The sequence below is a fragment of the Lepisma saccharinum genome, chromosome 6, assembly GCF_977018435.1.
Source record: "Lepisma saccharinum chromosome 6, izLepSacc3.1, whole genome shotgun sequence".
Taxonomy (NCBI): domain Eukaryota; kingdom Metazoa; phylum Arthropoda; class Insecta; order Zygentoma; family Lepismatidae; genus Lepisma; species Lepisma saccharinum.
In genome coordinates, this window is record NC_139234.1 from 43,730,595 (window position 1) to 43,747,714 (window position 17,120).

A 17,120-nucleotide genomic window follows, 5' to 3' on the forward strand; every position below is an offset into this window, starting at 1 on the left:
TTGCTCTTTGAAAGAGGTGTGAACCGATTTTCTCACGGCTCTGGCAGCCACACGGTGCCATTTTCGTAATTTTGCCACATGGCACTTTCGGCTTGTTTTTCCTTCTAGATTCACCCCCCTAAATTTGTAATGGGAGTTTGAAATCACCCTGTATGTTTGTTCCGGCATAACTCTCGAACGTCTGGAGCAATTTCAACCAAACTTGGTACACGTATCACTTGCAAATCTGGAAAGAATACTTTGGGGGTAAGACACCCCTGGCACTCCTAGGTGTGGGGTGGGAAAGGGTGACATGTAAAAATAATCGAAAACCACTGATATTAAATTCTGCACAAACAGACATCTGTGACTCTATGCAATCTGTACAACGATAGTGTTTCTCAGGTTGTCTAACATTCAGGCTGTGTTGCGAAAATGTCCGATATTAGTGTGGAATCCATAGCTTTCGTGACACTCACAATGCAGTTCAACTTCAAGTTCATCACCTATCGGCATGGGGGGTTGAGAGGGGGTGAAAAATAAAATGCCACAAATGACCTAGATTAGTGTCGAATCCATAGTTTTCGGAGTCGCTAAACTAATTGGTGACATTCACGATCACATATAAAATTTGTTACATTTTACACTATAGTTAAAATTCATCATTTTCCTGTCTAATACAAGATCGGGATAAATAAATACCCAGGTAATGCCAGGTAATCAGCTAGCTTGCTATAATTATGCTATTCCTACTTGTAAGTTTGTAATTTTGTATTTATTTGTAATTTTGTATGTTATGTTATAACAATAAAGTACATATAGGTTAACGCGTATATAGTAAAATCATTTTTTTGGTTTGGCGGTGACCTTTTTCCAAAACTAAATCTAATTATTTTATTTTTCATTACCTTTGAACAAAAGTTCCTCGATTTATGACACGGGAACATTGGGTTACAAAAAGTCGTAACCCTAAACACAAGAATTATTATGTTACGCTGATTTCTCATTTTAACTAACAACTAATAAAAAGAAAATCAAGGTTACCTTGTAGAGCTGCCTGAAGTTTAGTTAATTCTCCCAGCAACTTCTGTTTCGTATCTTGGAAATCTTGCCTCATTTGTGTCTCCGCAGAATTCCTGAGTTTCTCCTGGCGAACTTGTTCCTGAAACTAATTACAATTTAAATAGCATAAAATAAAATATCACATATTATAGCTTATTTAAATTCGGAAATATTACTCTTACGTGGGAATGGATAGATGGCTGAAATTTCCACATCTTCAAATGCAAACTGATGTAAAATTACTTACGTGAAATTTAGAAGATTTCGCACTGCCGCGTTGCACAATTTAATGGTTAAATCCTATTAATTTCGAAGATCCACTGTCTTCATTCACAAAAGGGTAAGTAATTTTAAACCGCGTTTACCGCAACCACCGTGATGTAAAATTGACCAATATATCAGTATCTGTTATGCACTGATCTAATTTTAAATGGTTTGTTACCGTTGAACCTGAATGATATATTTACTTCCATAAATGCGATAAATTAAGTCACTCTACTGGGTTTTGTCCTAGAAAAGAAACTAGTTTTGAGTCATTCCATGCCAAATCAACACAGATATGTGCAATTTTTAACCTGACCATCTCCGATTTTAATGAAATTTGGGGAGTTGAAAGTATGCATAGAACTTAGTAACTATGAAAATTTTTAGTCTCGTGCGTCTCGTAATTGTTAAATTAATCAAGGTCAAAGTTTGCAGAAATTGCCTTTTTTGAGCCCTCTTAGCTATACTAAATCTGCTGTAACTCCGCCACTATTTTGCCTAGGAAGCTCAAATAAAGCTTATTGTACAGGGAATTGAACATGCTTTCCAGTGATATATAACAAACCTACCTTTGGATAAAAATATAATTTTGTCACGTGACCTTGACTTTTGACCTTGAATATCTCAAAACATGTCATCACCAAAAATCGTGAAAAAAATATATTTGGTCCCTCATACCATACTCTAAAACATATCAAAAAATCATTCTGGGACTGCAATGGGATCAGAAGATACTAAATAATATGTGTAACTATGTGACTGATAAAAGCCCCATTACATGAACTATGAAGAGTCAAATGTCCCTTAACACCCCCTACAAAATGTGAAGGAGTTATCCTGGGTATAATTGGTCATAAAAGAAATAGGTTAGGCACAGGGAGATCCCTAGCCGTGTGTGTCAAGCGCAGGTCCGGCATATTGTTGACGCCATATTGAATTCAACGCAAACATTTCAAAGGAAAGGGGGGTAATGTCATATATCAAATGAGGCTAGAATTTCATGAGAAATGAAGTGACGAAGGATTTTCCAACGTATCTTACGCCAGCAAAAAGTTATACACATATCTTTCACTTACGATATATGCACATTATAATGTTGTCAATGTTCCTGTGAACACACTCGTTGACGTCTCTCACACTCGCATAGAACATTTGGTAATGTAGCATGTGCAACAACATCGCAAGCAACAACTATGCCTTCTCTCAGATGGTCAATATCAGGGACTTTTAGTGCATGCACCATTCTCTTCAAATGATTCTGAAGGTAAAAGTCCTCCTAAGATGTTAGATCTGGGGAATGTGCAGGCCTTTTAATAGATCCCGTGTGCCCATCAATCTACCTAGAAAATAACCATGAAGAAATTGCCAAAATGTCCACATAGTGTGGTCACACACTGTCCTGTTTCAAAACTCTCGAAAAATGCCATATCCCGTAAGCAAGGGTGAAAAAACCTGTTCACTTAACAAATCCAAGAAGCCCTCACCATTTAAGGTTCCGTTGTTGAATATGGACCAACCATTTCCATTCGCCATACATTATACCACATAATTAGCTTACCAGCAAAAACCATTTGACTGAGCAAATCACAGGTATGGCATATTATTTTTATTAACTTCACCGTGAACATAAAAATTTGCCTAGTCACTGAAGAATTTTTCATTCCAAAGGAAGTGTCACATAATTGTTTGAGATACTTTTCCCAATATTCTTCACTATTCAACTATTTGGTGGATGTAGCTGATTAAAATCATATGTAATGGTGCGTATACTTCTTTCTCTCCCAAGATGTCAGCATGATCTCGATGAGTTCCTAACACGTTAGGAGCATTCCAATGCTTTGTTTTTAACACCTCGAAAAGGAGAAAATTGTTACAAGCATGCAGTAATAAATTTTTGCCGGTTAAATATATGTTGGATAAACCTTCGTCACTTCATTTCTCGTGAAATTCTAGCCTGATTTGATATATCACATCACACCCTTTCCTTTGAAATTTTTGCGTTGAATTCAATATGGCGGTCAACAATATGCCGGATCTGCGCATGACACACACGGCTAGGGATCTCCCTGTGCCTAACCTATTTCTTTTATGACCAATTATACCCAGGATAACTCCTTCACATTTTGTAGGGGGTGTTAAGGGACATTTGACTCTTCATAGTTCATGTAATGGGGCTTTTATCAGTCACATAGTTACACATATTATTTTGTATCTTCTGATCCCATTGCAGTCCCAGAATGATTTTTTGATATGTTTTAGAGTATAGTATGAGGGACCAAATATATTTTTTTCACGATTTTTGGTGATGACATGTTTTGAGATATTCAAGGTCAAAAGTCAAGGTCACGTGACAAAATTATATTTTTATCCAAAGGTAGGCTTGTTATATATCACTGGAAAGCTTGTTCAATTCCCTGTTCAATACGCTTTATTTGAGCTTCCTAGGCAAAATAGTGGCGGAGTTACAGCAGATTTAGTATAGCTAAGCGGGCTCAAAAAGGGCAATTTATGCTAACTTTGACCTTGAATAATTTAACAATTACAAGATGCACGAAACTAAAAAATTTTATATTTACTAAGTTCCATGCATAGTTTCAACTCCCCAAATTTCATGAAAATCGGAGATGGTCAGGTCAAAGGCTGTGTTGATTTTGCATGGAATGACTCTTTTGCAAGTGTATTTATAAAATGCTGTACATGAATCCATCTCTTATATTCACACGAATAGTAATAGGAATACAAGTACAGACGTTAAAAGCTATTTTATGGATGGGACAGAAAAATCTGCACTCTACTGTATGGGCTAATACATTCGACATGGGACATTTGTGTATCGATAAAATTAAGTTATCACTCTATTATTATAAATAACCTGCAATTGAGTACAATTCTGATATTTGTCAAATGTTTTTTTTCTGAATATAAAAGTACAATTTGTGCACAATGGTTTCAAGGAGTGCAATTCAATTCTACAAATTCAAAATTTGGCTAAAAATAAGGAATAAGATTATTAAGAATATTACGTTAGTGCCAACTTATTGAATTGTTCCGGTAAGAAACCTATTGAATTCTTTTTGTAAGATTAAGGAGTCTCACCAAATCTGATACAATGAGATCAGTCATACTTTGGGCTGAATATTTTAACAGCATACCTGGGCTAGCCTTGAATTTAACTGAGTGCAAGTTGCGAGTTCAGCCTCTTCCCTCGTTTTCCTCAGTAAAAGCTCATATTTCTGACGTATCTCATCAAGTTCGTTTCTAGAAATGAAGTCATTCTCCATCCTACCCTGCAGATGGTTTAGCTCTCTCTCCAAACTGCACTTCTCCTAAAAGCAACATATAATAAGTATATTAGTACTCTGAGATATAGCAAATCAACAGGAAGAAATTGAATATTCTGTGAGTTTTAAATGATAAGTCTATATTTTGTCTACATTATATTCTACTAAGCCCCGCGACAGGTTAAGTTTGCAGCAGATGTTATGTATTAAACCAGGCGAGAATGGGGCTTAGCATCTCCCATGCAAGTCTTGCCTCAACTGCCGAGCTGTTCATATCACAGACAATGAGAAAATTCGCAGTATTGCAGCAGGACTACATTCTGTGTGCACGTTTGGGTCTATTATATGCGAAAAGTTGCTGCAAACTTAACCTGTCGCGGGGCTTAGGTATGGACCAATATGACATTTTTTCTTACACTAATACCCATAAGCAACATTCCACCATTCTGATGTAAAAATGCAAATGTTTCTTGAGGAACATAAATGGTTCATTAACTTTCTTAATGCATGTAGCATGTGACTGCCATTAGTAATAACAAAATAACAGAAATTTACACAAAATTACAGGCTACTTAAAGATATATCTCATTGGTAATTTGACCAATACTATCACACTGATATGGCCATATTTTAGGGATGGGACAGATTAATCAGTATCAGCCGATATTGGATATCGGTGTATCAGTATATCAGTAAAATTACAGATTATTCTGCAATATTATTATAATTTTTATGGATAAGCTACATGCCCTACTTTTTAAAAAAGTAAATGTCTAAATATGCACCTTCATTTCCACCAAAACTTTGTATTGGTCCAACCCTACTATATTTTATGAACTCTAATTTCTTTAGAAATATAAAAACAACATTCCTTCCATGTTATATTTTAATACATTCAAATTGTTTCAAAGCTTCAAACATGTACCTTTTTTAATAACTATGTTGGATGTAGGACATTGTAAGCCAAAATGTTTTTAACACTGTGTATAAAATGTTGACTGTGCATGTCTTGAATATAATGCCTCCTGTGCTGTGTACAGCAAACAACATCAGAACTACTGTAAATCAAAGCATTTACTATTGTTATTTTCCAAATGAGAACTGAATGACAAATGCATTAATCACAGATATGCTGCACATTACACCTATTTGGAAAATGAAGAAATCCAAAGTTTACCTCCTGAACCCGTGAATGTGCAGATGAAACACCATCAAGATCGTATTTCATTTTCTTAAGTTCTACCTCAAGACCAATTCTCATGGATGTTTCTTCTTTGACCTTGTGCTGAAGCTCTGAAACCTGAAGGGAAAAAAAGAAAGTGCTATGTAGGTTTTTGAGTCACCCATGGAGATCATTTACCACACACATAAAAATATGCAATTAACAGTAGAGCCCCAATTTTACATTCACGCATTTTATATTTTCCCGCATTATACATTCAATCTTTATGTTCCCAAAATAGCATTGTTATAAAATTTTCCTCTATTTTGCATATTTCCATTGTCATGTGCCAGTTCCGACGACACAATGAGAAATGCAAGGAAGAAATGTTTCCCGACAGCAACAATAGATGGCAGCACGCCATATAAAGAAGAGCAGAATTCATTGTAGAAACTCGGAGCGGAGAAGAGCAATTATATATATTATAGTAAATGCAAAATACATAAAGGAAGAGTATAAAAATTATAGAAGGAGTAAATAAAATGTTGTAAATAGCAAATTAAGATAAATAAGAATATGCTCGTATCTGAAACAATCAGGAAAGTTAATAAGTGAGCAAATGAATTCAGAAATGTATCTCTCCTTTCTGATCCTAGTGATCAAAATTTGATTTAATACCTCTGACGAGGAGAACATCGTCAGCTTTTGTGTTTGTCCATCCCTCGGTGGCGCTGTGTCAAATTAGATGCCCCGAAGCACTTACGGTTGCGCTTCTTATTAGATGCACTGGGCCATAGGCAGCGCTTTGCTGTTAGCGATCTTGGGCTATTCCCCTTTTGGTCGTTACATAGGAGGTGGCGTTATTGTCAGTTTAGTCGACCCTACTCTTTCTATAAGTATAGCTTGTGTCGTTTGCCAAAGAAGCAGGGAAAGCGAGCGCATATATGTAATAAATAAGATTACGCTTTAAAAGGAAAGACAATAAATTAGAAGGAAGAAAAGAAGAAGAAGCCTTTTCCCAAATCAAAGATAGAAAAGAAGAAGAAGCCTTTTCCAAATCAAAGATAGAAAAGAAGAAGAAGCCTTTTCCAAATCAAAGAGAGAAAAGAAGAAAAAGCCTTTTCCAAATCAAAGAGAGAAAAGAAGAAAAAGCCTTTTCCCAAAATAGAAAGAAGAAGCATTTTCACAAATCAAAGATAGGAAGGAAGAAGCCTTTTCCCAGAATAGAAGGAAGAAAAGAAGAAGCTTTTTTCCCAGAAATTACGAGAAGAAAGAAGAAGATTTCCTTTGAATTATTCATGTATATATAAGAATATAATAACCGACGTAAATTTGGAATCAGCATATATATATATATTTCAATGTATATACAAGCTTCGTCATATATTTTTTTCTCTGTATTGTGTACAGTTTTCAGAATATAGATCCACATTTAACTATATCCTCTTGGCTATAAAACACTTTCTTATTTGGAATTCTCGAATAAAGAACCTATCCCCTGAGATTAAGATATCTGTAGCCGTGGTATAAGTTTATTTTAAGAAGTGCACTAGAGGGACGTTGCACCATATTTTAAGTTTTGCCAGCTTGGTCCTCTGAAAAACATCAAATCAAGGTTTCACTGTAATTTCAGCAGTCACAGCATGGATAAAGTTTATAACATTAGAGAATTCATTGAAATAGAACTGGGAAATGAATTGACCCCCAATATTACATTCCTGGATTTTTACATTCTCAGCAGGAGGGATGGTACAGAAAATGCCATGTACCAATCGTGAACTTGATAGCATGAAGGTTGTTACTTGTTACCTCATCTCATTATTTCTGTCAGCTGAGGATAGGAGAAATAAAGTGAGGAAAGTAAGAAGTAAAAAAGAAAGAAAGAAATTAAATATAAAAATATAACTGTTAATAACAATCTGTAGGATAACTGATTGCACAAAGTTTTACTACTATCTCTGTAGCATCAAAATGCTGAGAAAATATGCATAATGAAAGGACCATAAAGTTACATATGTTCTTATAGAGCATAAAAGACTACCTGCTTCTTCAGCTCCACAATATCTTCATTAAATAATCTGGAACTGTCTCCATCTATACGGAGGAAGCTCACTGGCTTGTTGCTGTTTGAATGCTTTTCATTCTTATCCTCCTTTTCAGAGAGCTTTGTCTTTAGCAATTCCACTTCATTTCTAAGTTTCTTTACTGCTTGTTGATATTTCTTCAGCTTGTCTCGCTCTGTCTGCAATTCTTTCTGAGAGTCCAAATTCTGCACATGAGCCACCTTATTGAACTCAACATCCTGCAAAAGAATATTGTTCCCTTTATATGAAAATAATGAAAAAAACATTACAATTCAAAAGCAATGCAGTTAAGAAAGATCTTATACTGATCTCTTAGCATTGGTTTATACTGTACCACATGTAATGAAAGGCATGGTGTGAATTAAGAGAGGGTGGGGAAATGTCGGGGATTTCCCCCCACTAGGGTCAAGCAACCTTTGCTTAAAAAATTAAATATTCATTCTTGTCAGGAACGATTTTATTCCTTTCTCCATTAATTAACAGTCACATTTGTAACGAAGATCTTGCTATTAGTTTTTCAAATGTTAACTAGTTCATGAAGCAAGTACATCGGGTTTGTAAGGTAAATGTCAAAATACACAGTTTCTTTTTATATGGCACAAGCTATTGCAGTTATCTGGAAAATGTACCATTTTTGTTCAAGGAACATTTGAAAATTTGAAATTTTTATATGAGATTGATAGAATATTGGTTATTGGTGATAAAAATCACTTTCCTTCTGGTCAGAAAACTGAAAAAAGCTCCAACTTAGCTCAAACTTCTGACCCTTTCTCAGGGTCATCATCAGGGAGGAAAACATGCAGGTTGGGAGAGGAAGGAAGTTCAATTGCATCTGCAAGTTTCTGGCCACAAGGTAAGCTGGATTTTGCCAAGATTCTTCCTGCATGTAGTGTAAGGACATTTTTTAAAAAGTTAATTTTGTATCAGTAGTTTATTGGTACCAGTTAAATTTTCATATCAGCCTATCCGTAATATGTGTTAAAATATTTGCTATTTTCATATTGGTCCCTGTGCAGTGGTGACTCGTGGCTTTTTTGGAGTGTAGGAAGAAATTATGGTAAACCCAGGAAGGTTTGAAAAATTCGTTCAATTACAGTCACACATATCGCTTGTACTACGTATTGCATTTTGAATGTTAGGTGCAGGCCCTTGCCCCCCTGAACTATGAAATATTTTAATGTGAAGCTTTAAAAACCTACGAAAATAGCATTGACGATAGTTTAGATTTTGCAGGAATTTCGATTTGTCCCATCTCCCTGTTGTGTGGATTGAGGATAATAGAAAGTGCTGCTAAAACTGAAATTATGACAAATGCTTCAAAATGGTGCTAGGATTTATTATTAATTATTTTTTTTGGATAACTGCAGTTTTGAGTTCAATTATTCATATACTATTTGAGTTTCGAACTTGCGTTTCTTATTATTCACTACAGTTATGTGATATTGTTAATTCTCCCACAAAATTGTGTAGAATGGCTCAACAAAAGAAATGAGTTCAGCATAGAACTTGAAACGGTTTGAGAAAACTGTTTGTTCACCCCCAACCTTCTATCGATTTCCTGCCATAAAATCTTCTCATGAACAAAATCGACAGGGTAAAGAAAAGATAGAGGATGGATCGTGGCATGGTTGTAAAAAAATCTTGTCGCTGTGTATGCATACTCCCTTTTTTTAAACACGTCCGCTGGTGAAGTATAAATAAGATTTGACAAAAATACATTAAAAGTATTAAATTTCGCCTACTTACGTAAGTGAGTATATATTCATTGTAAACTATGTTTCGGAAGCTTTACTGCTTCCTTCTTCAGGTGGTTGTATTTTAGGCTCGGAACCTCAAGCCACGTCGGAGAAGTGTCATACGAGGATACTAGGTAAAAGGTTGGGGTTAAAAACACTTCATGGCACTCGACACTTACAAATTTAAAACTAGCTTTGTTAAAAACCCTTAAAACTCACAAAGAAACATGTTAAAATCACCAAACACGGTAAGCTTGAATGGCCGTTGAAAGCCCTAGTTCCCTGCCAAGGTGAAGCGTGCAAGCAGCTGGCGCCACGCTACGGAGTTATGGGAAACTTCCTCTTTTCGAGTGCCCCCCCCCCCCCCCCGTCACCAATCCATGGAGAATTCGCATTCCACTTCGGCTGCTTTCTTTACCTCCGTGGTGACATGGAAGCCTATCAGGGCAGTTTTGTCATACATATTGTTCCACTTTTTAAAAAAGCTGATTCATACATCATCCAAATTGGCATCGTCTCGGTTCAGTTTATTTCTGTTTCCCATGCAAATAAGTGCCGTTTCGTATACATTCCTATCCAATTTACTGTTACTTCTTTTGATAACCTCCCTTTTTATGATTCTACGCCCAATGTTTATTACGTGCTCCGCAAGCCCCGTTTTCAGATCCCTTTCCTTAATATTCTTATCGTGTTCCCCCCATCTAACATGCATGTTTCTGCCTGTCTCTCCAATATATTCCATACTGCAATCACACTTGATCTTATAAACCCCTTTTGTTCGTTTGGGTTACTTCGGATTTTTACCTCGCTCTTATAATCTGTGAAATGCTTTTCAATATTTCTAGGGGCTTTTGTCCTGCATTTCACACCATACTTTTTCACTGTCTTTTCAATTTTCTCTGCGAGTCCTTTCCAGTTCTGGATCCCAACATAGCGAACTTTACTATCCAACTCTCCCTCCTCATATTTCTCCTTTCCTAACCTGCTATCGAAATCGGGGTTCCCCTTCATGATATTCTTCCTCGCTCTTCTGGCTAACACATTCATTTCATATTCAGAGTACCCATTCTTCAATCCTACTTCTATTATCCATGATATTTCCTTTTCTTTTGCCTCGGCATTACTACGTAACCTCTCAGCCCTTACAAAAAAGTTTAAATAAACATTCGATTTGACCTTACTAGAATGTTCGGATGTTTTATTAATATAAAGATTGCCTGCTAGGGGTTTATGAAATACTCCCGTTCTTATTCCCTTTTCAGTTTTAATACTCTTTAGGTCCAGGTTGTTAATTTTCCCATCTACCAAGTTCTCCCTGGTGAAACCTATTCTGTCTTCTTGTTTCTCTAATTCAGCAAACACAGTGTTAAGATCCTTTTCTTTTCCGATTATAAAGATATCATCTACATATCTACCATAATACTTTAAGCTTACTCCTACTTGTTCCAAAACATCTTTTTCTAGGTAATGCAAGAAAATATTTGCCGCAAAACCCGATATTGGGTTGCCCATTGCTAATCCTTCTTTTTGTCGAAAAATCTTATCATTCACGCGGAAATAATTGTACCCGGTTACAAGAAAGAACTACCTGACGTATTCCCATGATACTATTATATCCATGCCATGGTCTAATAGCCACCTCTGAAGGCAGTCACCGACTTTCTCTCTCGGTACACTAGGGTACAAATTTATTACATCAAAACTACTAATTTGGTCATCACTCCCGATTTCTAAACTTTCAATTGACTTTTTTACCTCAAAGGAGTTTTTAACGCTATACTGAATGTTAACATTAATCTTCTTCATTATTTTAATTAATTCTTTTGCCAACCCATAGCCTGGGTGTTCATAAGTGGGAATTATTGGTCTAAGTGGAATCAGCACCTTGTGCGTTTTTGGGATGCTGAATGCTGTAGAGATATTTCCCTCTTTCACTTCTTCCATGAGCTTATTTTTTTCTCCACTGCCCAAGGATATACTGGTTTCTATCCCACGTCTAATCTCATTTCTAATTTTGTTAATTGGGTTGCCATTAACTAACTAACTAACTCTCTAGCCTTCTTAAACCCGAAGGTTCATGGCTGCAGCAACACAGGCCTTCCATCTTTCCCTATCTTGAGCAAGATCTATATACTCTTTTCCATCCCTACCGATTTCCTTTAGGTCCATCTCAACGTTGTCCCTCCATCTTCGTCTTGGCCTTCCTACAGGTCTCTTACCATCAGGTTTCCCAACAAGAATCCTTTAAACTCCTCTTTCCTCTCCCATTCGTGCCACATGGCCTGCCCACCTAAGTCTTAGAAGTCTTCTTGATTTAATTATTCTAATAATATCTGGACATGAATACAAATTATGTAGTTCTAAATTAGGTAACCTTCTCCACTCACTTGTCTCCTCATCCCTTTTAGGTCCAAAGATTTTCCTAAGGATCTTATTTTCAAATACTCTCAATTTATGTTCCTCTTTCAATGTAAGGGACCAAGTTTCACATCCATATAATACTACAGGCAAAATTACTGTTTTGTATATTTTAACTTTTAGTTTCATAGATATTAAACGAGAGGACAAAAGTTTAGGAAGAGAGAAGTAACATGCATTTCCTGAATTAAGCCTACTTTTTATTTCCTCTTTAATATAATTTTCATTTGTTAATATTACTCCTAAGTATTTGAATTTGGAAACTGGTTCAAACGAGTTGTTATCAATAATTAGATTTTGATTATTACCTAACACTTGGTTTCGGCCTGTAAGCATATACCAGGTGGTTATAATTAAAGTGACGGTGTTCAGAGTGGTACAGCACGGGCTGTAATGAGAGTAGCAGTCTGAAACTTCGTAGATATGCTAATGAAGCAATGCGCTCACGAATTATGCAATATATATAGATAGATAGATATATAGTTCCAATTCTCGCCACCAGGGTAAAAAATGGCACTCTAAGCAGTCAAAACGTGGAATTTTCCGTAACTCTCACGTCAAAGTCGGTGACATTGCCTAACAATTGTGTGAGCTCCCTGGTTGTTGTTGGTGACGCTTGTTGCTTTTTTTCCTTTTATTGATGTGAATGTTTGCCGAACATTAAAAGTTTGAATTTTTCCGTGTAAAAAGCAATGGCTATTGCGAAGAAAGACCGTGCACTGCTAGTGAAACTGTTTTACCAGAATGGGAGCAATAGCAACGCTGCACTGCAGAAATATTGCTAACAGAAAGGGCTGAGAAGAGGGCCCATGTCAATTAATGGGCTGAAGAAGATGATGAAGAAATTCGAGGAAACAAGTGAATTGGGTGTTGCACCAGGGAGAGAAAGGCGGCCCATCCCCGTGGAAGTTGTGGACAAAGTTGCTGTAGCTGTAGCTGACTGTGCAGCACATGCCTCAACTTCTGCAACCAGTGCTAGAGCTGTGGCACGTGAATTGTCACTCGCCTGGTCAACAGTTCGCAAGGTTTTGCGGTGCATTTTACACTGGTATCCCTACAAGATTCAAAGTGTGCACTAATTGAAACCCCAAGATATTCCACAACGCCCATCGGTTTTTGGCACGCGTGGAAGTGGATGACATGTGGTCGGGGAATATTCTGTGGACTGATGAGGTGCATTTACTCTGGACGGTGCAGTGAATACTCAGAACTGTCGCATATGGGGTTCCACTCGTCCACATGTTGTGCAGGAACAACCATTGCACTCAGTTTATGTGACTGCTTGGTGTGGATTCACTAGCTCCTTCATTCTTGGTCCATTTTTTTTTTGAGGAGATGACACCTCGAGGGCCTGTTAGGTGTACAGTGACATCTGCACGTTATAGGGACCTCCTTGTGCAACACGTGATTCCAGCTTTGCAAGAACGGAACTGTGAACACACCACCATTTTCATGCAAGATGGGGCAACACCACATGTCGCTCGCCACGTGAAAGATTTGCTGCGAGAAACCTTCACTAATGACCGCACCATCTCTAGGCAGTTTCCAGATGCATGGCCTTCCAGATCCCCCGACCTGGGGAGGTGTACACTCATTTACACCTTTATATAAATCTCTGATATTTTTATTTTTGCTGTTTGTTTCAATTTCGTTAATTTTGCTTTTCAAGTAATCTCTTTTTTTTACTTCTAAACGTGCGGTTAACTTCTCGCTTTATTCTATTATAATTGTTTAGATTTGTATCATCAGAGTTATTTAACCAAGTAAGTCTAGCATGATTTCTTATTTCTATTAGATTATGACATTCATTATCAAACCATGGCTTACTTTTTCTCGGTTTATGGTATCCTATACTTTCTTTAGCTGCTGATCCTATTGCATTACATATGTGCTTTCAATTCTTATTTACGTCTGTTTCATTTATATTTTCATCATCATTTCAATCCTGCAAAATATCAAATCTATTTGACAGTTTAATTTGGTAATCATTCTTAATTCTTTCATCAGTAAACTTTCCTGTATCAAATTTTATAACTTTTAGATTTTGTTGCTTATGATTTATCACCGAGATAAATTGAGATAACAATGGTTGTCATTAACCATTTCGAAATCACTATTCAGAAAACATTCTTCAAACTTACTTTGATACACATCTTTTTCTATTACTATCATCTTATTTTCCTTGTCAGATCGAATGAGATACATATTATTATCTTTAGCCCATTTTTTTTACTTTACATAGTGGGCTTGACTGTAAAAGCCAGAAAACAGCAATGGGACCCAATGCGCTAACCAGATGTCACCCAATAATAATAATAAAAGAAAAAGCTACTTTGTAGGCCCTGGACTTTGGAGGGCTGTTGTGCCATAGAGTTAAGTTTATAATATCATATTTATAAAATACAGCGTCCTCTCAAGATCTCCTTTTTTTTCGCTCATGACAGAATGGAACAGCAATATGAAAACACCAGAATTAACAGGTTAACACTTTAGCTGCCACATGTACTGCCGGCAGTACAAGCGTATGCTTCACTAGCAAACCAGGAGAGATTTTGGTTAGCATACCCAGGAGATCAAAATTTCATCTTCAGTAATGTAGTCTTATTTACTTTCTTACCTGTAAGGCCCATTATTGTCAATAATATGTCGGATAATTGTACTTTTCCTTTGTCAAACTCTTTGTGATTTACCATTAATTGATGCATGTGAGGCCAACACAACATAACAGCCTGAAACCTTCTTTCAGTTTGATTCAAAAACTGAATGAAGCCTATCAAAATACTATGCTATTTTTTCTGTCATTTTATTTACAACATTGTATTGATAAATGGAAATATATATATACATAAAAATGTATTAACATATAGTACTGTATTATTATTAGAAGCAGTTCATTGCACAATTCATATTAATTGTGATAAAAAGTGGAAGAAAACCCAATGAAAAGTATTTAGTGTGTAATAAGTTTATGCTGTAATGTATGTTGTAATGTGTACTAAATAAATGAGAATAATGTTTTATAAATATATGATAAATAAAATATATGTAAATATGAAAACAAATATAAGAAAAATACGAGGGTCACTATTTATATTTTGAGCCTAACAATGAAAAAACAGGAATTTGGCATTGAAAACTGCTTTATTGTTTTTTGAAGTATTTTCCTTTATGGTCAATACACTTTTGCATTCGTTCGAACCATTTGTCAAAGCAGTTTTTCCAATCTTCTTGAGACACCTCCATAATATGGTTTTTGAACGCATCAACGGCATCTTCCGCCGACGAAAATCGTTGTCCACGCAATTTATTCTTGACATTCGGGAACAAGAAGAAGTCATTGGGTGCCAAATCAGGACTGTACGGCAGATGACCCATCAATTCGATTTTTTGACTGTTCATAAAGTCGGTTGTTAGACGAGATGTGTGACAGCTGGCATTGTCTTCATGAAGAATGATCCGACGGTGTTTGTTTGTTTTCCGTATTTGACCGAAGATTTCTGGCAAACAAATTGTTGTGTACCATTCAGAGTTGAACGTTCTACGTTCCTCTAAAGGCACAGTTGCCACATGACCAGTTTTCCCGAAAAAACAGGCGACCATTTGTTTCGATGTGCTTCGAGCGCGAACAACTTTTGTTGGATTGGGTTCATCTTGAAACACCCATACAGTCGACTGCTGTTTACGTTCCGGCTCATATGCATATATCCACGATTCGTCACCTGTTACAATCTTATATACGTCTTTTGAAGCACCACAATTGTATTTATTGAGCATTTGTTTGCACCAATTGACACGACCATCTTTTTGAGTTTTTGTCAAATTGTGTGGAATCCAACGAGAACATACCTCTCTCACAGCTAAATGATCATGTAATATTTTATATATGCTGGTGGAACTAATGCCTATGGTTGCCTCAATCTCACAGTATGTCACATGACGATCTTGCAGTATTAGGTTTTGAACAGCATCAATGTTTTCTTGAACAACAACTGATTTTGGACGACCTTCGCGAATCTCGTCGGTGAGCGAATGGCGGCCACGATTAAATTTGTTATACCTGCGTTTCACAGTGGCAAAGGATGGGGCTTCATCGCCAAATGTGGAAGTAAGTTGATCGATGCACTCTTGTCTTGATAATCCACGTCGTTTTTATGCACATAGCTGGAAATTGGAAAGTGTTTGCGTAAGAATTTATTTCTTTGTAAATGCTCTGGACTAGGTTGGTTTTTGCCCGGTAGTCGGGGAAGCCAACAGCTGGGTTCTCTCAACGTCTTCCCTGTTTGAAAGGTAACAATAGGACCTTGCCCCGGTGGTTGGGGGATGGGTCCTTTGTCGGAGGTATAAATACCAGTTACGACTTGTTACGGTCTCTCATATCTCAGAATCCCAGGTTCGCAGATACTTCGATACAAGGCCCGATGGAGTGAGGCAGTTTTATGGATGCATAGAAATACACACAAGAGTGAGCGCCGTATGTATAGTGACCTCTGCGTGATAAACTGCGGGGGCGGGTTAGCACTATGGTAAATAGTGCACTCGTAGCTCTACTAAGACATACTGCACTTAATACGAGGAAGGCGTAGGGACCTCTGCATGATAAACTGAGGGGGCGGGTTATTGCTATGGTAAATAGTGCACTCGTAGAGTAGAGTCTTGATAAGTGCAATTCTCTGTGTTTTGGGGCAAAAGGCAACCGGGAGCAGTTGATACTTGATTTGTAATGAAAAGATGTATACGGCGAAGGGTAGAAGTGTAAATAAATGTTGTACATAAAGACAGTGGTCGGAAGTAGCACGCTACTTGTAGCGTCGCTACTGTAGCTAGCTACAAAATTTGTAGTGGTAGCTGTAGCGGCGCTACATTTTGAAAATTGTAACTGTAGCTGTAGCGAAGCTACAAAATTCCTGTAGTTGTAGCGAAAATTTCGCTACAGCTACATTTCTTCTCTGCATTATGAGGAAACTTTTGAAAGTGACCACAGCGTTAAAAAAAATCGATACTAATGCTTACTTTTGGAGAAGGTTCATAAAGACAGTCTATTAATGGAAATACGAATAATCTATATTATAAATATCTTGATATCACAGATTATAGGTATCTGCGTAATCCAGATAACTAAACTGAACTGGCATAT

At 36.8% G+C, this 17,120-nt stretch overlaps 1 protein-coding gene across 4 annotated transcripts in view; it reads right to left on the reverse strand.

Moving 5' to 3' along the window:
* Positions 1 to 17,120, reverse strand: part of LOC145988718 (uncharacterized) — a 363,608-nt gene that overhangs the window by 235,158 nt on the left and 111,330 nt on the right. For all 4 annotated transcript variants that reach the window (XR_014441777.1, XM_083123825.1, XM_083123826.1 and 1 more), the window contains 4 exons: positions 7,790 to 8,050; positions 5,764 to 5,886; positions 4,458 to 4,631; positions 1,024 to 1,147 (listed from right to left, as the gene is read on the reverse strand). Coding sequence is in view for 3 of the 4 variants with exons in the window: in XM_083123825.1 (XP_082979951.1) it covers positions 1,024 to 1,147; positions 4,458 to 4,631; positions 5,764 to 5,886; positions 7,790 to 8,050 (682 nt within the window). In the remaining variant the exon portion in view is untranslated. The remainder of the gene's footprint in view (positions 1 to 1,023; positions 1,148 to 4,457; positions 4,632 to 5,763; positions 5,887 to 7,789; positions 8,051 to 17,120) is intronic.